The sequence below is a fragment of the Euleptes europaea genome, chromosome 11 (assembly GCF_029931775.1).
Source record: "Euleptes europaea isolate rEulEur1 chromosome 11, rEulEur1.hap1, whole genome shotgun sequence".
NCBI lineage: Eukaryota > Metazoa > Chordata > Lepidosauria > Squamata > Sphaerodactylidae > Euleptes > Euleptes europaea.
The window spans coordinates 68962897-68987832 of record NC_079322.1 but is presented as its reverse complement, the minus strand read 5'-3'; the positions used below and the strand labels follow the sequence as shown (position 1 = coordinate 68987832).

The 24936-nt window shown below is 41.7% G+C and overlaps 1 protein-coding gene across 1 annotated transcript in view; it reads left to right on the top strand.

Annotated features, from left to right (window-relative positions):
- UBE3C (ubiquitin protein ligase E3C) overlaps positions 1-24936 on the top strand; it is a 65694-nt gene that overhangs the window by 14501 nt on the left and 26257 nt on the right. Inside the window, exons 6-15 of the mRNA XM_056857653.1 lie at positions 842-999; positions 2073-2226; positions 4405-4625; positions 6197-6351; positions 8330-8517; positions 15114-15200; positions 16155-16312; positions 16469-16701; positions 23538-23642; positions 24269-24356. Of these exons, the coding sequence (XP_056713631.1) occupies positions 842-999; positions 2073-2226; positions 4405-4625; positions 6197-6351; positions 8330-8517; positions 15114-15200; positions 16155-16312; positions 16469-16701; positions 23538-23642; positions 24269-24356 (1547 nt within the window). The remainder of the gene's footprint in view (positions 1-841; positions 1000-2072; positions 2227-4404; positions 4626-6196; positions 6352-8329; positions 8518-15113; positions 15201-16154; positions 16313-16468; positions 16702-23537; positions 23643-24268; positions 24357-24936) is intronic.

The following is a 24936-nucleotide window of genomic DNA, read 5'->3' as shown; positions in this document are numbered from 1 at the left end:
CTTTCTTCCTTTCTCTCTCTCCCTCCCTCCCTCCCCTTTCCCCCTCCCTTCCCTTTCTCCCTCCCTTTCCTTCCTTCCTTCCTTCCTTCCTTCTTTCTTTCCCTCCAGCGGCTTCTTCAGCGCCCTCTGGGTCTGTGCGGGCGGAGGGGCGTGCAGTCCTATTCCACCTTTGAAGTGCCCACAAGCTATCCTCCAAACACCTTTCCATTTGTCTTGATATGTAGAGAGAAAACACTAAGGAACTAGTTTCCAATCTCCAGGTACTAGCTGGAGATCTCCTATTACAAGTGATCTCCAACCAATAGAAATCAGTTCCCCTGGAAAAAATTGCCACTTTGGCAATTGGACTCTATGGCACTGAAGTCCTTCCCCAAACCCCACCCTCCTCAGGCGCCACCCCAAAAACCTCCCACTCATGGCAAAGAGGAACTTGGCAACCCTAGCCTCTCCCTCTGGGCCCCCTCTGGGGGTGGTATTCAGGTTAAATTGCCGCATTGGCACTCGGCGATAAATAAGTGGGTTTGGGGTTGCAGTTTGGGCACTCGGTCTCTAAAAGGTTCGCCATCACTGCCTTAGGCAGTTCATTAGAGGGAGGGCATCTTGGCCATCTTCTGGGCACTGAGGGTGTGTGCAGGAGCTGGTTGTAAATTTCCTGCATTGTGCAGGGGCTTGGACTAGATGACCCTGGCGGTCCCTTCCAACTCTATGGTTCTATGATTGTACTTTGCGACCCTCTGTCTTTAGTGGTCATTTTACAATTTCTTCTTAGAAGTGTATTCCTTTTCCAGTAAGAGGGAAGGTTTCTGTACCATTTGAATGATAACATTTTATTCCACTGCAGGTTGCTCCAAAACTGCAACGACGACAGTCTGAATGTTGCACTTCCTATGCGGATGCTTGAAGTATTTTCCTCTGAGAATACCTATTTGCCTGTTTTACAAGATTCTCACTACGTAGCATCCATCGTTGAACAAATCTTGCACTACGTGATTCAAAAAGGTTTGTATAAGTATTGGCTTTCGGATATGTACTAACTTCAGATATCTAACTGTTGCCAGATGTTTCTGAGCTACGTTTCGCCTGTAAAACAATATCTTAAGGAAAGTATACCCTGCCTCCAAACATGTGCGTTATAATAAAAGGTTATATGCTAACATTCCGTAGACTTGTATTTTGGATGTCATTAAAACAATGTTCACATGCCTGCTTGTATTTCATATCTAGTCTATACATATTGCTGTTGCAGCAATTGAAATCCTTGTGGTAAGTTTCCTCGGTGTTATGAAATCATGGGATGTCCGTTCAAGTTTGATGGACGGTAGTAAATTTTATAGAAGTATAGAAGTTACATCTGAAAATGACATGTTCGATAGATTCTAGATCCCCAGACTTACAGGGGCTCAAAGTCTCAACTTTATAGGTGCTCCGAAGAGCGAATGCTTTTAAATAGCACCATTTTTAAAATATGTAAATCAAAATAATTCTGGATGTGATTGGTCAAATTAGAAGTCAGTTTGTTTTTCTTTGTTGCTGATTTTCAAGTTTATTCTCATTCTTCTTTAAATTTTACGCTCTGCTCAGACATCAGGAACAAACAGAGATTTGTTTGTTTGGACACCAACCTGGCTTGAGCTTCTCCTGTTCTCGTTGCTCACAGAATGCAGTTGAAGACTTCTGCGATTCAGAATTTTTCAGTCAAAGTCCAATTTGTTTTAACCTCTGAGTGCTGTTACCTGACAAATTGGATTTTTTCCTTCCCCACAAACAAGGATTCTGATCCAACTCTTCCTATGTGGGAATAGATGGTAGAGGGTATGCATGACAACAAGCCAGGGTTGTGCCCTTTGCAAACAAACCTGCTTATTTCTGACACCTGAGTGTACCCATAGTGACCTTTACACGCTGACGTTAAATACTTTTGTTGGTCTTTACGATGCCACACAAGTCGGTTGTTATTCTTCAGCTGACTTACATTGCTTACTCTCAGTAATACATCAAAGTGCTTATTGTCATCCACAAATTAATTTTGACTTATAATAGGTATCCATGTTGGAACTTCATTTTTCTTTCAGGATACTACAGGTCTCTTTATCTGCTAATAAATAACAAGCTTCCATCGAGTATCGAGTATTCCGATGTCTCTCGGGTTCCTATCGCAAAAATATTGCTAGAGAATGTTCTGAAGCCATTGCACTTTAATTATAGCTCGTGTCCAGAAGATGCCAGGTAAGCACATGGCACCTTTTCAGTGCTTGTGGACTGAGTTCCACTTCTATGCCTGTGTGCTTAGTGTTGGAATCTGCTTTCTGTAGTAATGTACAAATTGGTGGTACCAATTAAAAGAGAATGAACGCATAGGCTGGATACAGCCCTTTGGGGAACAAAGCACATACATGGAATGGATCTCTGCTGCTTTCACCTTCCTATTGCACATGCCTGCATTCTTGGAAAGGTGCCCTGGGGGGTCAAATGCCACTTGGTAACAGTGTGGGGAATGATGCAGCGAGTAGCAATGTAGAATCATAGAGTTGGAAGGGACCACCAGGGTCATCTAGTCCAACCCCCTGCACAATGCAGCAAATTCACAACTACATCCAAGCCACACACGCCCAGTGACCCCTACTCCATGCCCAGAAGATGGCCAAGATGCCCTCCCTTTCATCTCTGCTTAAGGTCATAGAATCAGCATTGCTGACAGATGGCCCTCTAGCCTCTTCTTAAAAACCTCCAGGGAAGGAGAGCTTACCACCTCCCAAGAAAGCCTGTTCCATTGAGGAACTGCTCTAACTATTAGAAAATTGTTCCTAATGTCTAGACCCGTGTTGGCGAACCTATGGCACGGGTGCCACTTCCGGCACGCATAGCCCTTTCTGCCGGCACGCACGGTTCCTCCAAGCCGCTGGCCTTTCCGGCTCTGCCCCACCCCGGATGGGGGAGGCTGTAGCCCAGGGATAGGGAACCTCCGACATCATTGGCGGTGGCCCCAGGACTCTCCCACAGAAGCTGCCGCCATTGCCGCCGCTGGAGCGTGCGCTGCCAGCCAGGCGGGTGGGAGAGCGGGGAACAGAAGCCGAGCGCTCACACTCGGCATGGCCAGCGGCTTCTCCGGCGCCCTCTGGGCCTGTCGGGCGGAGGGCATGGCTGGTCAGTGGGTGCGAAGGAGGCGCCCTCTGCCCCACCCTGCTCGCCTCTCACAAGCCTGCCGCCGCGCCCCACCGAGTGGCAAATCCAAGGCAAAACCTCCCATGCATAAATGGCCTCTTTCTTTTTCTGTCTCCTTCTGTCCTTTTCTTTCTCTCCCTTGCTCCATTTCTTTCTCCCTTTCTCTCTTTTTCTTTCTTTCTCTCCCTCCCTTCCTTCCCTTTCCCCCTCCCTTCCCTTCTTTCCTTCCTTCCTTCCTTCTTTCCCTCCAGCGGCTTCTCCTGCGCCTTCTGGGTCTGTGCGGGCGGAGGGGCGTGCAGTCCTATTCCACCTTTGAAGTGCCCACAAGCTATCCTCCAAACACCTTTCCATTTGTCTTGATATGTAGAGAGAAAACACTAAGGAACTAGTTGCCAATCTCCAGGTACTAGCTGGAGATCTGCTATTACAGGTGATCTCCAACCAATAGAGATCAGTTCCCCTGGAAAAAATTGCCACTTTGGCAATTGGACTCTATGGCACTGAAGTCCTTCCCCAAACCCCGCCCTCCTCAGGCACCACCCCAAAAACCTCCCACTCATGGCGAAGAGGAACTTGGCAACCCTAGCCTCTCCCTCTGGGCCCCCTCTGGGGGTGGTATTCAGGTTACATTGCCGCATTGGCACTCGGCGATAAATAAGTGGGTTTTTGGTTGCAGTTTGGGCACTCGGTCTCTAAAAGGTTCGCCATCACTGGTCTAGACGGAAACTCTTTTGATTTAATTTCAACCCGTTGGTGCTGGTCCTACCTTCTGGAGCAACAGAAAACAACTCAGAACCATCCTCTATGTCACAGCCCTTCAAGTACTTGAAGATATAACAAGCATTCAAGCAAGAGTGCAGGGGAAATGACTTCTGCCAAACCCTGCTCCTTGTTGCAAGTGCCCCCCCCCCAGCCCCATTTGTTTCTAAGGTCCCTCTAACCCTCGGGGACAGCTTTTTGGTTGTATAGGGAAGCTGGCATACACCTGTGAGTTCATTCCATTTGTAGAATTTTTGGTGCTTTTCTGTGGTTTTATTCAGCTAAAGAAATTAGGTAAACAGTAATGGGGCAGAAGTTCACTTAAAGTAATCTGACAAGTGGAATCTCACAGAATTAATGAAATCCAATTTTACAGTGTACTAGATGGGGGTGAAATATGCGTTCAGACTTGCACGTTTGACCGTAGTGCAAAGTCATGTTTACATTTTTCATAAAAGAGAAACGTTTCTTTACCTGCTGCAGGCAACAGATCTTTGCTGCTTTTACAGAAGAGTTCTTGGCGGCACCTTTTACAGACCAGATATTCCATTTCATCATTCCAGCGCTTGCAGATGTGCAGACCTGTTTCCCCTATGAACTCTTTCTGAATGCACTATTGTTAACAGAAAGCCGGCGTTCAAGAAAAAGCGAGAGAGCGCCGTGGCTTTTTTACTTTGTTCTAACAGTTGGCGAAACATATTTAGGTAAGAAAAACATATTTGATCTGTTGGAATGTCCACTGTGTAGTGTATATATACTGCGTCTGAAATAGCTTGCGGGTGATAACATTTTCATTACTTATGCCTGGAAGAATGCGGTGACCTGAATGGCCCAGGCTAGTCTGATCTTGTCAGATCTCAGAAGCTAAGCAGGGTCAGCCCTGGGAGACCACCAAGGAAATCCAGGGTTGCTGTGCAGAGGAAGGCACTGGCAAACCACCTCTGTTAGTCTCTTGCCAAAAACCCCAAAAAGGGGTCGCCATAAGTCAGCTGCGACTTGACAGCACTTTACACACACACACACACATGCCTAGAAGAAAAAGAAGAGTTGGTTTTTATATGCCGACTTTCTCTACCACTTAAGGGAGAATCAAACCAGCTTACAATCACCTTCCCCTCCCCTCCCCACAACAGACACCCTGTGAGATAGGTGGGGCTGAGAGAGTGTGACTAGCCCTAGATCTCCCAGCTGGCTTCTTGTGTAGGAGTGGGGAAACAGTTCATCAGATTAGCCTCTGCCGCTCGTGTGGAGGAGTGGGGAATCAAACCTGGTTCTCCAGATCAGACTCCACTGCTCTAAACCACCGCTCTTAACCACTACACCACGCTGGCTCTCACCACTTGAGAATTAGTAACTCGCCACTTGAAAATTAGAAACAATTAGTGTTAAAAATTTTGTGTGCAGCTGTTCCTGTATAGAGATCAGGGTGGTGTACCTTGGGGGTTATTCCATTTTATCCAAATGAGAACTCTGTGAGGTTGGTTAGGATGAGAGATGATAAGCTCACCCATGCAGCTTCATGCTTGAACTGGGATTTGAACTGAAAACTTCTTGGATTGAGCCTAGCGGACATGTTTGTTTTAGTTGTTTGACTTCAACTTTGCATTTTAACACTATGGTTGCAATCCTGGAGGGGGGGGCTGAAGCTTCTTAGGAGCCGGCATGACCCTGCACAGGCGTAGGTGACACCTTATCACGGAATAAAGTGGCACCTATACTGACGGTGGCACCAGGAAGCCACGCGATTGTGCAGGGCTGGCCGGGGGGGGGGGGGCAGCGTTCCTGGGGGCAGAGCTGCCTTTAGGCAGCTTCCTAACCCCTTTGGAACCAGAAACACCCCCTCGAGCTACGGCATCGGCACGCCACCTATTTTGGTGGCGTAACCTCACTGTTTGCTATGGGGGCGTTTCCCCTCTTTTTTTTTAAAGTGCTTTTGGCGGCTGGGAAGCCTCTATGGAGGCGGCGCTGTTTCCGGCTGCCGCAGATCTACCCCTCCCCTTAGGAATGGGCTGTAACTTTCCCTCCCCCATTTGACAAGTATGTCATGTGGCCCTTGAACAATATAAATCCTGCTCCTTCTACTTCAAAATATATTAGAATGCTTTCTCACTCTAGTGTACCTTATGTATAAACCGTATATTGTTTGTGTGTCATTTGAAATAATTGCTTTTAAGACCGTCTCTTTGTGAAAGACTGAGAATGTACATTAATGCTCTCTGCTCATAGTTTGAGTGTTCTGTATAATGCATTTAATGGTAACTTCTTCTTAACGCAGGGTCTCTTTCAGAAGAAGGGCTGCTTGTGTATTTACGAGTACTCCAGATGTTTCTTTCTCAGTTACCTGTGTCCTCATCAGGTACAAACTGTCAGGATTCAGCCAGTGACTCAGAAGATGAGGATGAGGAAATCAGTAAGATGACTTCCATGCCTGTAAGTATTGAAGGTGGTCTTTCAGAAATTCCATGACATCAACACTCAAACTGCTTCGACTGCAGCTCTCTTTGCCCCCTCCTCAATGTTTCCCTCTGGTCATGCTGTATTGCTTTGATCCTGTTCCTAAAGCCAGTTTATAGATTTTTTGGGTACTCTGTAGAAAGCATGAAATATCTTGTTTAACATTGATTATTCAAACACACAAAACCATAGCTCCGGTCTGTTGCGTTTTCCCTATTCCCAAGTGTGCCGTTGCAGATTTCTTACCATGGCTTTTATATGGCCAGGCATGTTGATTGCAGCACAGTAGCACATTACACAGGTGGCTACATAATGCACCGTGATTTATTATGGAGGGGAATGGAGCTCCTAACAGGGACATAGAATGTAATGACTGTTCACAAATCAGCCACGAGGTTGTGTATAAAAGCCTCACAGTTCTTTGTATGGATTAACTTATAGACATTGATGTGTCTGCTTCAGTTAGTGAAGAAATCTTAACGCTACTAGCACTAGCATCAGACTTTACAAATAGGAATTATAGGAGGATGGGTTTTTCTCTACTTCAGCACCTGTTTTAACAGTTGCAACCATTGAGAGTTATTAACTATTGCTCATTAACAATGCAATCCTGTGCAAAGTTGTCCATTAATTTCCCCCGGAATAACCCTGCATAGGATCTCACTGTAAGCAAGTTTTCCAAAACATTAAGAAACTATCAAAGCGCTCAAATATAATTGAGCCTTTAGTGGGTTAAGACCTCTTCTGTCAGTTGTAGAGCCTTAAAAACCTAAAGAAGCTCCTTGCACTATATCTTAAATGCCCAAAGTGTATGAAATTAGAGAGCTGAAAGTGAATATAGATCACCGAGAGTTGAAATAGAATTAATTGTTTAGCTTACCTAGGAAATAATTTTCAGTAATTGACCAAAAGTGATTAGGTGAGACATTGTAGAGCAAGAACCATAATGAACTGTGAAGGGTCATCTTCATTTGAATGATGGTGCTTTCTTTACCTCTGTGTGTGTGTGTGTGTATGTATGTAAAGTCATAGTCCATCCTCTCTATTTTGATAAAGAGATACTTAAAGGCGTTTATTGCACATGTCCACATCTGTACAAGTAAAATGAACTCGGAGTGCTTGCTTGAAAGCCATTTAAATTAATTGAAGGACTCGCAGAGGGACCACACTATTGTTGTGCTCTGCAATTCCTTAGTATAGTCTGCAAAGTGGAATTAAAGTATTTTAGGACTTGTCTGCATGGCAGCTGTCTGAACAGTTGAACTGGTATTGTGATACTAATCTGGAAATATATATATATATAATTGTGATACTAATCTGGAAATATATATATTATAAAAGAGAGGGTACAAAAGGGGGAAAAGGGGAAGAGTAAGGATTTCCACAAAAAATTGAGAAAATAAAAATATGCAAACATATCAAACAGATTGCCATGCTTTTCAGAGCCCTTATACAATCAAATAATTACCCAAATTCTGAGAAGAAAAAGAAAGTTAGTCAGGCATTACTAATCATATAATCAAATAATTACCCAAATTATATAAAAATATTCAGGCATTGCTGATCACGTAATATAATCAAAAAATGATCACAGACTTATTTATCATGGCTATTTAATATCTCTATCTCTATGGTTATCTAGATATAAAATACAATTAGATGTCGCTTCCGAAAGCCCAGAACAGGGATCAGCATCATCCCAGTCCCCCTCCTCACATTTGTACTGTAAGATTCAGAAACGTATTTGCACACTTCTGAGTCGTCTTACCAATCTGAGCTGATATATATTTAATTAATTAATTAATTAATTAAATTTCTACCCTGTTCTCCCTGGCTAAGGGGAGATACGTTGGTGATGGCCGAATAATTTATTGTACTTTGTAGTAAGTATTTTGCTTCTTGTGTATTGATGAGCTGCCTTTAAAATATTTAAAAGTCTTCTGTTGAATTACAGGGAGATGGGAGAATATCAGTCCAATATATAACGGAAGAGTGTCTTTCAAAACTGGATACAAAACAGCAGACGAACACTCTGTTAAATATGGTTTGGAGAGACTCGGCTAGTGAAGAGGTCTTCACACTGATGGCCTCCATCTGCCACACTCTGATGGTGCAGCACCGGATGATGGTGCCAAAAGTCAGGCAAGTGCAAAGGAATTCAGGAAGTGTTTTGACAGTCTCTTGTGTGCCTCCGGCATCAGTTCTGTGACAACTCTGCCTCTGTCTTTGCTGCGTGATATTAAGGTTTACTGTCCAGGAGTTCCAAAAAACCAGGTTATTGTAGCACAGTGTTTGGCTGTTGGCAGACAAAAATTTGAACATTACAGCCTTGTGGGAGCTGTTGGAATTCTGACCCCTCATATTTTGGGGGGAAGTGATAGGTGTCCGAAGGGAGAATTGAAGAAGTGGGCCAGCATAAATGCAAGCGATTGTATTAGGTAGAAAGCTGTTCACAGCCAAGTTGTTCCAGAAGCAAAATTCTGAAAAGCACGACCCACACAATACCCTTTATTAAGACCAACCGTGTGCAAGCTTTTGTGTTCCCCGGAACTCTTAAACAGGCTGGATACTGCAAAAATAAAATGGTGTGGGATGGCAGTTTGTATTGGAAGTGCAGTCGGAGATAGTGGTGCCTCTCTGATCTTGAGCACGTCAGAAATGGTAAACTAAAGAGTTGAGTACATCAGATAAAATATAAAATTACCGAGAGCACCATAAATGTTCTTGGAATCTCTGGAATGCTGTAAAACAGAATTAATTCCTACTGCTTTGTAAACAATGGTATAGCAAACTAATTGGCACTATCCGTTTAGCCTGCTGGTGTTTATAGCTGCTCAAGGAAGTAAGATGTCAGTGAAACTGTGATCACTTGATTAGGGTAATTAGTTTTTTGTCAACTAATTGTGTTAGGGCAGGATGTGAGATCCAGAGATCATAGCAGAAGCTGAATTAGTATGCTTGCTTTTATTGCCTTGGATAGTAATTACAGGATTTAAATGCACCATTGCTCTGACTTTCTGTTTATTGGTGAACTGTGTAGAAAAGGTGCTTAATGAGAGAAGCCTCTATAGCCTTAATTGTATGACTACAGCCTCTTATTTCCTCCAAGGGGCAGTGCTTTAAAATGCTGCCGTTCTTGATGTGAATATGTCAGGCTTTTATGTTTTGGTTTTGCTTCCAAGTTATGAAGTGACCAATTTAATTAAGTCCCTTTCAAGCCTTGGACGCACCTTTTGCCCAAAGCTCCAACAAGGGACCGATTTGGATTTGTTTCACTGCATCCTAGATAGAAATGAGGAAATTTTAGTAGGCAATGCTTGATATGCAAAGAGTCATCTACAAAAATGCCCCTTTTCTATGCTGTGATTAAAAGTGAAGGATATCTGTCCTTCTCTGTGGTCACCTTGCCTCTCTTTCTGGGTTTTTTTTTTTTTTTTGGTCCTTGCTTTTAAAAAAACCCTCTTTCTTAAAAAATCCTAAAACAGCCCCCAAACAGTGGCTGTTACTGCACTAGGTATTCCCAGCGATGTATTGAAAAATGTTATAAAAAATACTGTTCGCACTTTCTATGTATTCCCACCGATGTATTAAGAGTTTGAAACTGTTATAAAAAATACTGTTACAATCACCTTACCTTCCCCTCCCCACAACAGGCACCCTGTGAGGTAGGTGGGGCTGAGAGAGCTCTAACAGAGCGGTATCTTGCCCAAGGTCACCCAGCTGGCTTCATGTGCAGGAGTGGGGAAACAAATCCAGTTCACCAGATTAGCCTCCGCCGCTCATGTGGAGGAGTGGGGAATCAAACCCAGCTCTCCAGATCAGAGTCCACCACTCCAAACCACTGCTCTTAACCACTACACCTCTCTGTAGGAGGGGTCAGCTCGCTCAATTCTCCTTACTACAGTCCCATCCCACACGACTTTTTGTCTACAAATGTTCTGCGATCACTGGCATAGCCATTTTGGGGGTCTTACACCAAAAGAAAATCTGGTAGGATCCAATCATAAAATTTACAGTAACGTGTCTTGTCTTCAGACTTACATCCTAGTTATAAAGAGAGAAGGAATTTTTAATAGATGGCTGGTGTATATAAATGAAACAGCGGTTTCTTATCAAGTTGTCATTTTTTATTCCTAGTGTGCCATTCAGTAGGAGTCTAATGGCTCCTTAAAGATTAATAAAATTATTCTGGTATAAGTTTCATGGACTAGATTAGAGTGCCTTGCTTCGTTGCATCTGAAGCAATGGGTATACTTCACAAAAGCATATGCTGGAAGAAAGTTTTGTTGGTCTTTAAGGTGCCACTAGACTCCTGTTTATTTTTGCTGCAACAGGCTAGCTTAACTGCCTCCCTACTATTATTTTAGTCATGGGTATTTGCATTGTCATAATATCAACAACAATAGTAAATATCTGTAATAGACAAGTAATTACTCTTTGTTACTTATTCAGTTCACGTCATTTCATCCAATGTTCTTTTCCATATTCTGTAAAATTAATTTCATTTGACTGCCTTCTAATTCTGTTCTATGTTCATTTAGTGACTCTTAGAATGGAGAGAAAGTCAGGTTAGACTAAAATTCATATTTCTGCAAGTTTAACCCCAAAGTGAAGTGTGAATTACTGCTTTTGTTCTCCTTAATTAGATATAGCCGTGAGTGATTACCTTGTTTCATGAAGATGTAGGAGTTCACGCTTCAGCTGTTACTCATTATGCCTGTATAGCTGCACGCCATGCCATTGCAAAATTTAGTACGAGCATGGCTAAATGTTTTAGATTTTTTTACTAATTTAATTTTTCAATTTTTCCTAAAGCAAAACTTGTCCATTTGATAATACTACTGTTTGAGCATGGAAAAACATAGGACGTATGCACACTTGGACCTGGAACTTATTTGCTGTATTGACCAGGCACAAGGAGAAGGCCAGATTTCCAGTATTTGCCACGGCCCAGTGTATTTAGAGATTGATATTGTGCTCAGCGTGGTGTAGTGGTTAAGAGCAGTGGTTTGGAGCTGTGGACTCTGATCTGGAGAACCGGGTTTGTTTCCCCACTCCACATGAAGCCTTGGGCTAGTCACAGCTCTCTCAGCCCCACCTATCTCACAGGGTGTCTGTTGTGGGGAGGGGAAGGTGATTGTAAGCCGGTTTGATTCTTCCTTAAGTGGTAGAGAAAGTCGGCATATAAATCCTAACCCTTCTTCTTCATCATCTGTTCCATTCGGTGTCAGAAGACGGCTCCGAGGCCTGAGTGATTTCAGTCCCAAGTTAGTTCAATAACTGAAGTCCCGGATGCTAACAGGGATTTTCCTCTCCATGTGTGGAACAGTCGTAGGCTGATACAAGAGGATTAGTCAGCTTTTATGTCCATGGGATCGCATGTACATCTCTTTCCCTTGGGTTTTGGAGATCTGGCAAGACGAGCTCCTTGCACGTTCCAGACGTTCAAATAAATATGTTTTTTTGTGACTGAGTACATTTTTATTCATCCTGCTTCTGCAAACCTTTACCAGGTGTAGACATTTAAGCCGTGGTTGCTCACGAGGGATGTTGCATAGCAATGCACTGTCATTCTCCCCTCACAGTCTAATGGTCTAGTCTTCTGAGCAACACAGACTACGGTCTCCCTAATGGGACAGATTTCTAAACAGTGGCAGTTAATTAAACCACAGCTACTAAAACACAACACAAGGCTTTGGAAAATCAACATTATGGAATATTTTAAGGAGTCTGCTTTCACGTGTGCAATCTCTGTATGGAGCAGTTGTATTTCATAAGAAAGTTTTTCACCTTGAGAAGAACATTTAAGAAGTGTGTCATGGAATTGCTCCTCTGACTTAAAAAACAACAACAAACCTCTTGGTTAAAAATGCCAAACTGTTGTGTTGAATATTTAGCACAAGCTTTGGTTATTGGCGCAGCCTTGATTGATGGAAATCACAGAGAAGCAGTAGCGGAAGAAAAGCAACATTAATTTAGCATTGTATGCTGGTGAAGTTGAATGGCTCATTTAATTTCATTTAATTGCGGTCACATCTGTTATCTTCCACCTGTGGCACCTTCCAGTTTCAAGGAAGTATCAAAATATGCTGCCCTGCTGGTGTGACCTTTATCAGACTGCATGTGCTTGTCTCATTCTATTGTAGTCTCTTCATTAACTTAAACGGTCTCAGCGGGAAACTGGGCCCAATTTATGACCTAGACTGAAAATGTTGCCTTTGACTAATTAACTTATAGCGGGTGCCTCGGCTAAATAAAGCTTAATGGGTCATTTAATCTCTCCTATTGAGAAGAAAAAATCTGACACCTAATTTTTCCCCCAAACCCAATTGTGCTCAAAATACCCTTATGCCAAATACACATAAATCTGGTAACCTTTTGTGAACAGTCAGATGCCTGCTTCAGGGTTCTCATAAAATGGCCTAGTGGATCCTGTAACTTAACAATTATAAAGGTAACAAAAGCTGTGGAGTTAACTGTTGTTCAGGTTGCCAGTGGATGCTACCCCCCTATTTAAGCTAGATAGGATGTGATTTACAGCTCTATTATCAAAAGCAGCATGAACAGAAACCTAACCAGTCCTGTGTTCAGTATTGACTGCATGGTTTAAATTTAGTAGAATGCAAAAGCAAATTAGGAAAGTATCACTGGCTTCCATTTGTTTCTGAGCTCAAACCCGCCTGGCTGTTAAAATCATCGTGAGAGACCTGTATGCTTCCAATTTCAGAAATGAGGTGGTTTTCTGATGTGGCTCCTTGGTTATAGAATTCCTCTCTGCATCCATTCACCTGGTGCTTGTTCTAATAGATGCCGAGGGAAGGCATTTTTATTTCCTGAGGCTTTTAATGGTATCTAAATATAGATCTTGGAAACTGAGCAGGGTTGGCCCTGGTTAGTACTAGGATGGAAAACCACCAAGAAAGTCCAGGGCTGCTATGCAGAGGCAGACAATGGCAAACCACCTCGGTTCATCTGTTGCTTTAAAAACCCTGCGGGGTAGGCTGCAACTTGACAGCACTTTTTACCACCCATTATTGTTGCTGGCTCTTAACATTTTTAAAAAAATTGGACTGCCACCGAAAGTTGTTTCTGCGGTTTTAATGCTCACATAGGCTCTCATGCTGTTGTTCTGTTTTTGTGATATTTTCACTTGCTGCTGTTCTTATTTGAGTTGTGAGCTGTCTCAATAACCATTTTTTAAAAAGTGTTCTATAATAAATGTACTGGGAGGACCATCTTGGATCAAAGCCCCTAAATAATCTGTGTTACGGAAAACAGGATCATTCAGATTTAAGAATGAATTCATAAGAAATATAAAAGCCCTAAGTAAGCCCTTGCCCTGACATGGATGGTCCAGGCTAGCCTGATCTCGTCAGATCTCAGAAGCTAAGCAGGGTCAGCCCTGGTTAGTATTTGGATGGGAGACCACCAAGGAATACCAGGGTTGCTGTGCAGAGGAAGGCACTGGCAAACCACCTCTGTTAGTCTCTTGCCATGAAAACCCCAAAAGGGGTCGCCATAAGTCAGCTACGACTTGACGGCACTTTACACACACAGGTAAGCCCTTATGGGAAATGAATATAATGCTGTTACAAATCTTAAGTTGCAAGGTGCCCTTATGCTTATGGAATAGGAGGAAGTGCACCTTTGGATTTGATTCACAGGAAAAGATTGTGAATATTCTGGATTTATTTATTCATCTAATTTTGAGGAAATGTATGTTTTTATTTGGTTGTATAGCAGTTGAAGTCTTGGTTTATCATGCAGAATCTCCTTAGGATTTTGTTAGCGAATGGGAAAAATAGGCATGCTAAGTATCAATAAACATTACTGGAATGTATGGAAGAAAGAATTCAAAGCATACAATTTTATAAAACAGTGAGCTGCCTTTTTATTTTCAAGAGTTGATTTCCTGGATATTGTTGAAGTGTCTGTTATACAGTTGTGCTTCATTGTAGTCTAAAAGAACAGAATGCTCTATTCAAGTGAGAACCCACATGGTAGAGGTTAGAGCTTGGCTAGTCTTGCAGAGAGTCAGGTTCATATTCCTGCTCACTATAAAATTCATAGAGTGACTTTGGGTCAGACATTCTCTCTCAGCCTAACCTATCTCACAGGATGTTGTGAGGATGACTGTAGGAGGAGGAGAAGCCGGTGCACCACTCCGAGCTCCACGGAGGAAGGGGAGGGAGAGAATACGAATGAAATTAAATAAACCTTTCCATGATACTTGAACACGTGAAGCTGCCTTCCACTGAATCGGACCCTTGGTCCATCAAAGTCAGTATTGTCTACTCAGACCGGCAGCGGCTCTCCAGGTCTCAGGCGGAGGTCTTTCACATCACCTACTTAAGTTAGCACTCGGTTTTTTTGGTTTTTTTTTTTTTGCTAAATTTTGATATTTTCTGAAAACAACTCTAGGGCTGCATATCTGAATGAATAAGTGTGCTCTCTTATAGAACAGCTCTCTAATGATGAGTGAAGAATGAAAGAGCAGGTTAACGTTAAGCAGGTCACTTCTCCATTTGATTACTTTTGGTGTGATAAATGGGCACTATCACCATTACTTTGAAAGGCATCTGGATAGTTACGTGACATAGTCAGTTGACTAATACTGGAAACATTATGTATTTGAGAATTTTCTTTGTCATAGCTATTGGCAGAAAAGTTAACAGATCTTTTACAGAAGACCTGTTTGATGCATTTTAATAACAGTGGGTTTTGTTTTTGTTTTTTAGACTTCTGTATAGCCTAGCTTTTAATGCCAGGTTCCTAAGGCATCTTTGGTATTTAATCTCCTCGATGACAACTCGAATGATTACTGGGTATGTACCGGTAGTACTTGCATTGAAAATCTAAATGAAACCGCATGTAGAGTGAAGGAATGTAGCGAGAATAAATGACATGAGTCTAAAGTAATATCTTGCTAAATGTTATCATGGAAATAATTAAGTTAATAAAATTTCCATAGTGTGCTAGCCACTAATCATGTTGGCCCTGTTGGACTTGTATAAATTGAAATTAAATTATTTTTGTAACTCGTAACAGTATTTGGGACTTAATAAGTGCTGGCCCTTGATCTGACAAGTCCATTTACATCCATGAATATAAGTGCTGTGCACCCGGTTAAGAATTCTTTGTTCTTTGACTTTTGTGCTTTAGCTTCAGTACACCTCATTTTCCCCCCAGTAGGAACACATAATTTAAGATTAATTTTTACATGTTGCCTATTTTATAAAATAGTTCTTATCAGATTTTAATGTTGAGTTGATTATTAAATGTTGCATTCAGGTACAATGGGAAATAGTAGGGTGCAACTATGTACTAAGAATAATACACATTAACAGTTAATAATTGTATGCCCTGACCTGGATGGCCTGGGCTACCTTGATCTTATCAGATCTTGGAAACTACCGTAAGCAGGGTTGGACCTGGTTAGTACTTGAATGGGACACTACCAAGGAAGTTCAGGGTTGCTACACAGTTAGGCAATGGCAAACCAACTCTGTTCATCTCTTGCCTTGAAAACCCTTGCCTTGAAAACAGCACTTTTCCATCACCGATAGTTACCTAAAATGGCAGCACTACTTCATTAAAAATTTCTAGAGGCCATATTTTCACTATTAGTCAATGCTCAAAGTTGATAGTTAAAGAGGCTATTTAATATTTTTTAATGTTTTATCTTTAGGCATAAAAAAAATCTCCTCAAAAGACTTATCCTCGTTTTTAGTGACATGTCTAAATTGACAACAATTCTGATTTCCCCCCCATCTCTTAAGGTCCATGGTGCCACTCCTGCAGGTGATATCACGAGGCTCGCCAATGTCTTTAGAGGACTCCAGTCGGATCATCCCTCTCTTCTATCTTTTTAGCTCTTTGTTTAGTCACTCACTTATTTCTATACATGATAATGAATTCTTCGGTGATCCTATAGAAGGTAGGAACTTATAGTTATATGTAGTAATCCATATTTCTCAATTTGCATTAGTGTTTCCCTTTTCATAACCACATTCATTGTGGTAGGTTAAAAAAAAAACACTGACTTTTTGGCTGAAAGCGAGAATTAACGTCTTATAAAAATTTTTTTGTATAGTTGTAGGTCAAAGACAATCATCAATGATGCCTTTTACGTTAGAAGAACTGGTAATATTATCTCGTTGCCTTCGAGATGCTTGCTTAGGAATTATTAAATTGGCATATCCGGAAACCAAGCCAGAAGTTCGTGAAGAATATATTGCTGCGTTTAGAAGTGTTGGTGTCACCACAAATACAGAAATGCAACAGTGTATACAAACAGAACAGAAACGATGGATCCAGCTGTTTAAGGTAAATATGGTATCTTTTGTGTATAGATGGAAGTAAGCCTACGCATTTAATTATCTGATGAAAGCAATAAAGCGGTAGCGAATACTTGAGACTTGACACATTTTTCTCTCTTGGTTGTAAATAATTACCCCTCCCCCCAAAAAAGAGATTTTGTCACTAGTTTTAATACAGATTTTGAATTGAGAATGAAACTTGGTATTGTGAGGAATGCAATTGGATCTTTTCTTGAGAAGCATAGAAATGCAAAAGAAGATGTAGAAGAAAATTTATTCTGATTCAGCAACTTGTATTTTGGTTTCCCAAAAATTCTTGCATACCTTAAAACACAGTGTGTATTTTTTTGGAACAAATACCCTGGGGCAACAGTTGTTCTATGGGTGACAGCTGCAGCACCTCTGGATCTTAGCACTGGCAGTTGGGAACAACACAGCAAAATGGGACAGGGGAAAATGGGTTCCTTACAGAATTGAGTGACATCAGTTGGACCCTTTTGTTTTAAAAAAAAATTACAAACCATTCAGTGTGAGAGAACATCATCAGGACTTGCTTTCTTTGAATGTTTTCACCCATTGGGATAAACTGAAACTAAGAGAGACATTTAATGAGTTCCGTTGGGTTGCTAGACTTACAATGTAATCTTAAGCATGAATGTTCTGAAGTAAATTCCACTGGCTACCATGGGGCAATTCCTAGTAAGTGTGCTTAGGATCGTAGTCTTTAAGATACAGTCTAGCTTCAGCCTCTGCTTGGCCACGTCAGTACTTGGGGACTCTTGTCTGCCATACACTCAGCGTTGGTCACTTCATGTATGTTACACCTTTCAGAGAACAGCTGGAAATGTAGGAAACCTCTGTGGATTCAGCCAGCCTTGACCATAGTCTTAAAGAGCTGCTTGTCTGTTAATTGCCCTAATATCTCAGGAAGGCTTTTCACAACTAAGGACTTCAGGAGTGTGTGTTTTTTCTAATAAATTTCTGAATAGCCACAAATATTCTACCCACTTTGATTTTCTTCTGACGACGCGTGGTTCAGGAACACTAAAAAAAATGTTGGTGCAGAGTAGGGGGAATTCAAGAATAAAACTGTTGCTCCAGAAAGTGCTTGACTTGCCATGAAATTTCTGCAGCAAACACATATAGTCAGCTAAAATTACTCATTAAAGGAGTGGAAGCAGCAGAAATGCATTTCCCAAATTGAATGCTAGATTTACAGTCGGTTTAATACCGGCGACCTCTCGCACGCTAATGTTCAGTTCGAGTCATCAGCCGTCCCTTCAGGTCTTTTATCACTGCTTTTGTCAAGCTATCTATTTAATTGAAAGAAGTTAATTGAATGAAAATGATCAACTAAGCTTGTATTAATATTGCTAATGGAACTTTCTTCTTGGCCATGTTTGGAGAAAGATGTCATGCTAGACTTTAGGAAAGGCCCATTAATGCTTGCACTTAACCTGATGGGCTAATTAAGGAATGCTTATTCATTCTACAAGTCTACAATAGCCTCTATCCCACCCATTTTGTCCGATTTTTACAACACATTTCACTTATGAGCATGAACATTATGGACATTACTAGTAATGAGAGTAACTGATAATGTTTTGATTGTGTTGAATACTGTACTAATGCATCACTAAAGTTCTAATTTTGCAGATTGATCTAATATGTGTTTGTACAGTTTTAATTTAATTGCACATCTTTTCATTGTTCAGTAAACTATTCATTTTGCAGATTGTGGAAAGATGTCCTGTGTATCTGTTCGCATGTTGTGGAAATGTCATGTCTTGTGCTGTCTAATTATTACATCAATTCAGCTAATCAGATTGGGCTGGATCCAGATTTTTGATTCTGCTCATTGGGTTCTTCCATCAATGCAGGGAGCCTTCCACTGGCAGAAGAGGCATGTGCTGCTGCTGGAAGGTTCTTTGTATTGCATTCATAATAGAACTTCTTGTTTATAATACACACAAGACATATGTTTCAAAATTCTGTTTTATACAGTTAGTAAAACTGGGAAATATTTTAGTGTAAGGCCCCTAACATAAACACATAAAGCTGTCTTCTACTGAATCAGACCTTTGGTCCATCAAAGTCAGTATTGTCTGCTCAGACCGGCAGCGGCTCTCCAGGGTCTCAGGTAGAGGTCTTTCACATCACCTACTTGCCTGGTTCCTTTAACTGGAGATGCAGGAGTTTGAACTTGGGACCTTCTGCATGCCAAGCAGATGCTCTACCTCTGAGTCATGGCCCCTCCCCTAAAAAAAGAAAGAGAATGGAGGAGCGATTTCACCTTCTTCCTCATCACAGCACCCCAATGCAAGGATCTCTCTGATGATTCAGTCGTTGTGTGAACAAGTTTGTAGAGGCTTCATCTTTATTGCTTTATGTAGGCGTGATTTCAGTTCCTGCTTGATTTCATGGAATATCTTTCAAATTACTTGAAAAGGTACATGTGCAGTATCTCCTTGAGATGTCTGCACTTGGAGCCTAATGGAACCTCTGCTTTAGTGACTGACTTCACTAACCTGTGCTGAATTTGACAAAGGGCAAGCTGCTGAAAGAATTTCTTTGTAATCAAAGCAGATCTCTTAATGGTATTTTTTTCCAATAGTTCCTCCCTCCCAGCATGTAAAACCTCACTTAACAAACCAGGTCATAATTTTTTTTTCCTTCGGAAAACTCTTGAATGTCCATTAGGTTCTTTGCTACTTTTGACATCTCTCTACTAATGCACCAGTTCACAGACCACTAAAATAATTATTTGAAAAAATGCATTGGGATAGTCTTGTGCTGCATAGTGTCATCATTTTATTATATTACTGTCATATTTAATACAACTTCAGGAGGGAAGTAGGGATTTACTTTAGTTCTTCTCAAGCAGAGTACACGGCACATCATCCTTATCCAGGTCTCTAAGTGGACTCTTGCATTATGAACTCGTTGCTGAGGAAGTTGGTAGGGAGCTTGCCAAGTAGACAGTAGAATTTTGGGATTCAGTTAATAGAATCATAGAGTTGGAAGGGCCCACCAGGATCATCTAGTCCAACCCCTGCACAATGCAGGAAATTCACAACTACCTCCAAGCCACACCTCCAGTGACTCCTACTCCATGCCCAGAAGATGCCCAGAAGATGCCCTCCCTCTCCTGATCTGCCTACGGTCATAGAATCAGCATTGCTGACAAATGGCCATCTAGCCTCTTCTTAAAGACCTCCAGGGAAGCAGAGCCCGCCACCTCCCGAGGAAACCTGTTCCACTGAGGAACTGCTCTAACTGTTAGAAAATTGTTCCTAATGTCTAGACGGAAACTCTTTTGATTTAATTTTAACCCGTTGGTGCTGGTCCGACCTTCTGGGGCAACAGAAAACAACTCGGCACCATACTCTATATGACAGCCCTTCAAGTACTTGAAGATGGTTATCATATCAGTTGCTAGAACATAATGGGGAATTGCATGGGTAAATGAGAGGGGCTGGTAAAAACCAAGTGGACGCAACCTAATCAGACTGGCCATCTTACTTCCATCCAGACAGTGGATATCTGTACTGCACACGTTTTAACACGGCATTTATTTATCATTCTCCGGTGGTGGTGCCAATTTACAAAACGGAAAGACATTCTCCAGTGATGGGGCTGTCTTAGAAGACAGGAAGGCTCCCCCTTTTGGTTGCAGACAGGATTGTCACTCAGAGCAACGACGAGGAGAAGGGCTTCCTCACAGCTCCCAGACCCCCACCTCGTTTGGTTAGCAGGGCTTATGGTTCCATTTTTACAAAGCACCTATAGTAGTAATTTAAGGCTAAAACCTTCTTTTCCCTTTAATTAGGGCTAGATTGAACTGTTAATTCCCCATCACCACTTCAAAGCACAAGGAAGAATTGTGCACTATCTTCTTGCCTAATAGATGTTTTTTCTTCATGCTCTGCCCCCCTCCAGCAGTGTGAAAAAGCAAGAGGCATTTAAGATTCCCTACTCCTGGCCATTCTTTCCCCCACCTTCAAGCCAAGAGAGAGCCTTGATTGTGGCTGCAGCAGCCTGCCCTCCTTGCCAAACCATGACTGGCTCATCCTCCTTTACAGCCAAGCCAATTGAAGCCAGAAAGGCAAGAGTAATTCCAAGGGATCTGTGTCACCTTTCTGTTGGGGTTTTATCTCATCCACTCAAGGTGTCGTTCTGTGCTTCATTACATGACCTGGTTGGTAGAACATTGAAGCTGTAGCTCTAGTTCATAGGAAGACCACTCATAGGGGCTGTGGCTCAGTGGTAGAGCATCTGCTTGGCATGCAGAAGGTCCCAGATTCAGTCCCTAGCATCTCCAGTTAAAGGGACTAGGCAAGTAGGTGATGTGAAAGACCTCAGCCTGTGACCCTGGAGAGCAGCTGCCAGTGTGAGTAGACAATACTGCATTTGATGGACCTTGATGGTCTGATTCAGTATAAGGCAGCTTCATGTGTTCATGTGACTCCCTGATGCTGTGGGTGGCCATAACTTCTTTAGGGGAGGGGCTGTGGCTCAGTGGCAGAGCATCTGCTTGGCATGCAGAAGGTCCTAGGTTGACTCCCCAGCATCTCCAGGTAAAGGGACTAGGCAAGTAGGTGATGTGAAAGACCTCTCTACCCGAGACCCTGGAGAGCTGCTGCCGACCTGAGTAGACAATGCTGACTTTGATGGACCAAAGGTCTGGTTCAGTGTAAGGCAGCTTCATGTGTTCATAGACGAGTCTCAAGATTTATACCCTGCTGTAGGACCTGATGACTAAATATAAAAGTTTTCTAGTGGTGCTGAAATGGTGGCATTAAGCTCTTCTGTCATGCCAAGTGGCATGGATGGCCTACCTTGAGATCCTTATGACAAATGCATAGAGTTTGCCTTGAGGGATTTTTTTTTTTTTGAAGCAGCCTTGGGAGCTCACCTGAGTATCTGCCATTCTCTGCTAGTGAAACTTACAAATAGCCTAACTTCAGAGAGGCCTTGCCCATACGGCACATTTAGTCCATAGATCCCTGAGCACCATCTGCATATTCCAGTCAAGAATCCCCACTGAAGAGCTAAACTAACGCAACTGGTTAATATGAAATCAACAGATGAATTTGTGTTGAAGTGGCAGACTTTCTATAACTATTACTTAGGTGACAAATAAACTATTTAATAAGGTTGAATGCAATATAAAAGAAATTACAGAGCTATAAAATAATTTTGAGATGGAGTAACGTTTTGAATGATGTAATATTTTGGTAATTTCCTCTTTTTATTTCTTGGACCTAATCTGTGTGGAAGCTCAGAAGATCATGTATCTTTTATTTTCCCCCTTTCCTTCCCATTTTTTCCTTTCTGTGCCCCTTTTATTTAAAATAAAATAATATATATAAAAAAGAATCCCTACTGAAGGGTCCTGAGGCTGGCATACAAAGTACCACTTTCAGTACAGGGCTGTACCATTGGTCTTCGTCTTACCTCAGGTGTTCACGATGTATTCACCAGTTGTCTCTGTCAAACCCTCCTCTATAGGAAGTGAAAATTCACACACAAGCGCCTGCCAAGTAAGAAGAAAGGCTGTCAAGTGCTCCCACTGTGCTGCTGGAAGAGGGGCAGAAACCAGGAAAACTCAAGATTGTAGAATAGCATGGCTTGTGTGTGTTAAGTGCCGCCAGGGTCAGGTTGCTTCCTTCTCATGGTGACCCTATGAATCAATGTCCTCCAAAATGTCCTGTCTTTGACAGCCTTGCTCTGGTCTTGCAAACTGAGGGCCGTGGCTTCCTTTATAGAGTCACTCCATCTCTTGTTAGGTCTTCCTTTTTCCCTGCTGCCTTCAACTTTTCCTGGCATTATTGTCTTTTCCAGTGACTCTTGTCTTCTAATAATGTGGCCAAAGTACCATAGCCTCAGTTTAGTCAATTTAGCTTCTAGGGTCAGTATAGCTTTCATGCTGCTAATTTGCCACCCCGGTCTAGTGCATTTGGTAGGCATTTTCCAGTATGTTTGTGTAGGTTTGCTCACATATGATATTATCAATCATATTCTTTGGTCATACATGCTTTGATCTTGAATTGATGTTAGTATTTTTCTTATTACATGTGTATATTAACATTGCATATCCTTGACTCTCATGTTAATCTAGTGGACAGAAAACTGGTTTTAACTGCTTAGTTCTATGCGTGCGCATTAAAGTCGAGTTCTGAAGTCTACCATTGAATGTCTCTTTATCGTCAGCCACAATCTTAGTTTTGGATCATCATGTGCACACATGGTGAGGATTATGGAGGGGCCTAGAGAAGGGAAGCGTGTTCCAACATGCGCCTGAGCTCCAGTGTCAGTAAGGCATATCCCCCTCCACTTGGAGGATTGTGGATACACATGCTCTTTAAATTGGCAGCTTCGCTTTGGCTTGAAATGCAACATTACCTGCTTTTTTAATGCGAAAGAGGCAACAGTTCAAAGGCTCTAAGGTTTATTTTCAAAGTTACTAAGCTCTTTATCTGGTTTTTAACTGTGTATGTCAAGGCATCTTATGACGAGCAAATACTATGTAGACCCTCATACAATAGACTTTCTTAATGTGGTGAAACGATTATTCAGTTACTTTGAGATTCTGTGACTTTCCTGCTAATGTATATGTTGAGAGATTTCAGTAGTTTGCACAAGGAAGTAGTTTTAAATAACTAGTGAACTAAGGCCAAATTTTCAATTACTTAATCACCTCTCTAAAGAATAGTGTAGCCATGTTCCTGTAATTTATATATAAATGCCTTGCTCCATAGTCTCCTTTTATAGTTTAGTGTAAGTAACTGTCTTATGCATAATACCATTTTCTATTGAACGGAACTAATTCTGCCCATCCAGGTAATCACTAACTTGGTGAAAATGCTGAAATCAAGAGATGCAAGAAGAAACTTCTGCCCACAAAATCATTGGCTATCAGAACAAGAAAACATTAAAGCAGATAAGGTAATATTGAGGTGGCTGCTGAATTTTTTTTAATCTGAAGATTCCCCCCCCCCCCGGTTAAACTATTTGAAAAATGTGTGGCTCCTTGACACATCACTTTATGGACCTTCATGCCGCATGTTTTTAGTTCCTTGTCTCATGAAGGTGTTGGCTATCCTTGCTGTCAAATTCAATGTATTTACTCAGAAGAAAGTCCCACTGAGTTGAGCGACACCCCTAAGGATATGTCCGTAGGATTTCAGCCGTACTATTTTTGTACTGTCCCATAGCCATATGATCCCTTATTGACGTATCGGCCCAGACATTCAGTTAACTGGTATCTAGGGTTTGGGATTGGGGCAGTAATGTAAAACATTCATGTAAGAATACCCTTTGCCTTGGGATAAGAATGGTAAATTGAAGAAGTCTGGCCATTGAACTCTTCCATTTTCAGTACTCATGTTTGATTTGGTTTGTTTGGATAGAGTATTAAGTCTCATCAACAGGTTATTTTGGGAAAGTTTGGTGACATCTTAATGTATAGTTAACAGCATTTGAAAATGTGATTCCAGCATTGATTTCATTATAAGGAGATGTTTTAAGCTACGCTTTTAATAGAATATATTTAATGTTTGATAAACTACCAGGTTACACAGCTTTATGTGCCATCAGCCAGACATGTGTGGAGAGTGAGAAGAATGGGAAGAATAGGACCACTGCAGTCTACTTTGGATGGTAAGACTGAATTTATTTTTCACTCTTTCTTGGAACCTGAGGGTGCCACATTTGTTTTAAAATTCATGTCGACTCTTTTTGAGAAGCGCAGATGGTAAATGCTCTAAAAGAAATTAAGATAAATTAAATTTAAGATTATGTTGCTGGGATTTGGGTTTCCCAATCTGTCAGTGTAAAATTCAGGTGCTGTTTCTGATCCATTCAGAATCCTGTTTCTTGTGGAAATATTGTCATTTGTGTGTGAGAGACAGAGAGAGAAAAAATTGAGATCTTCCTTTCCCGTTCTTACATAAGACAAAATGACCCATGTTGTCACATGTATAAAAGGGCCCACTTACGGTGCATCAGGGCAGTTAATTTTTTAAAATCATGTTTTAAATCTTCCCTTTCTTCAGTGGGTTCGGAGTGGTGTACATGATTCTTCCCTCCTCATAATCCTCATACCTGAGTGAAGGTTTGGACCCAGGTTCTCTAGCATTAACCACTACATCACATTGGGTCAAAATACTAAGACTGGGACCTGCTTGTGGTTTTTTCCCCATGCTGTTGTCTTACTTTGAATGCTCTTACACATGAGGAA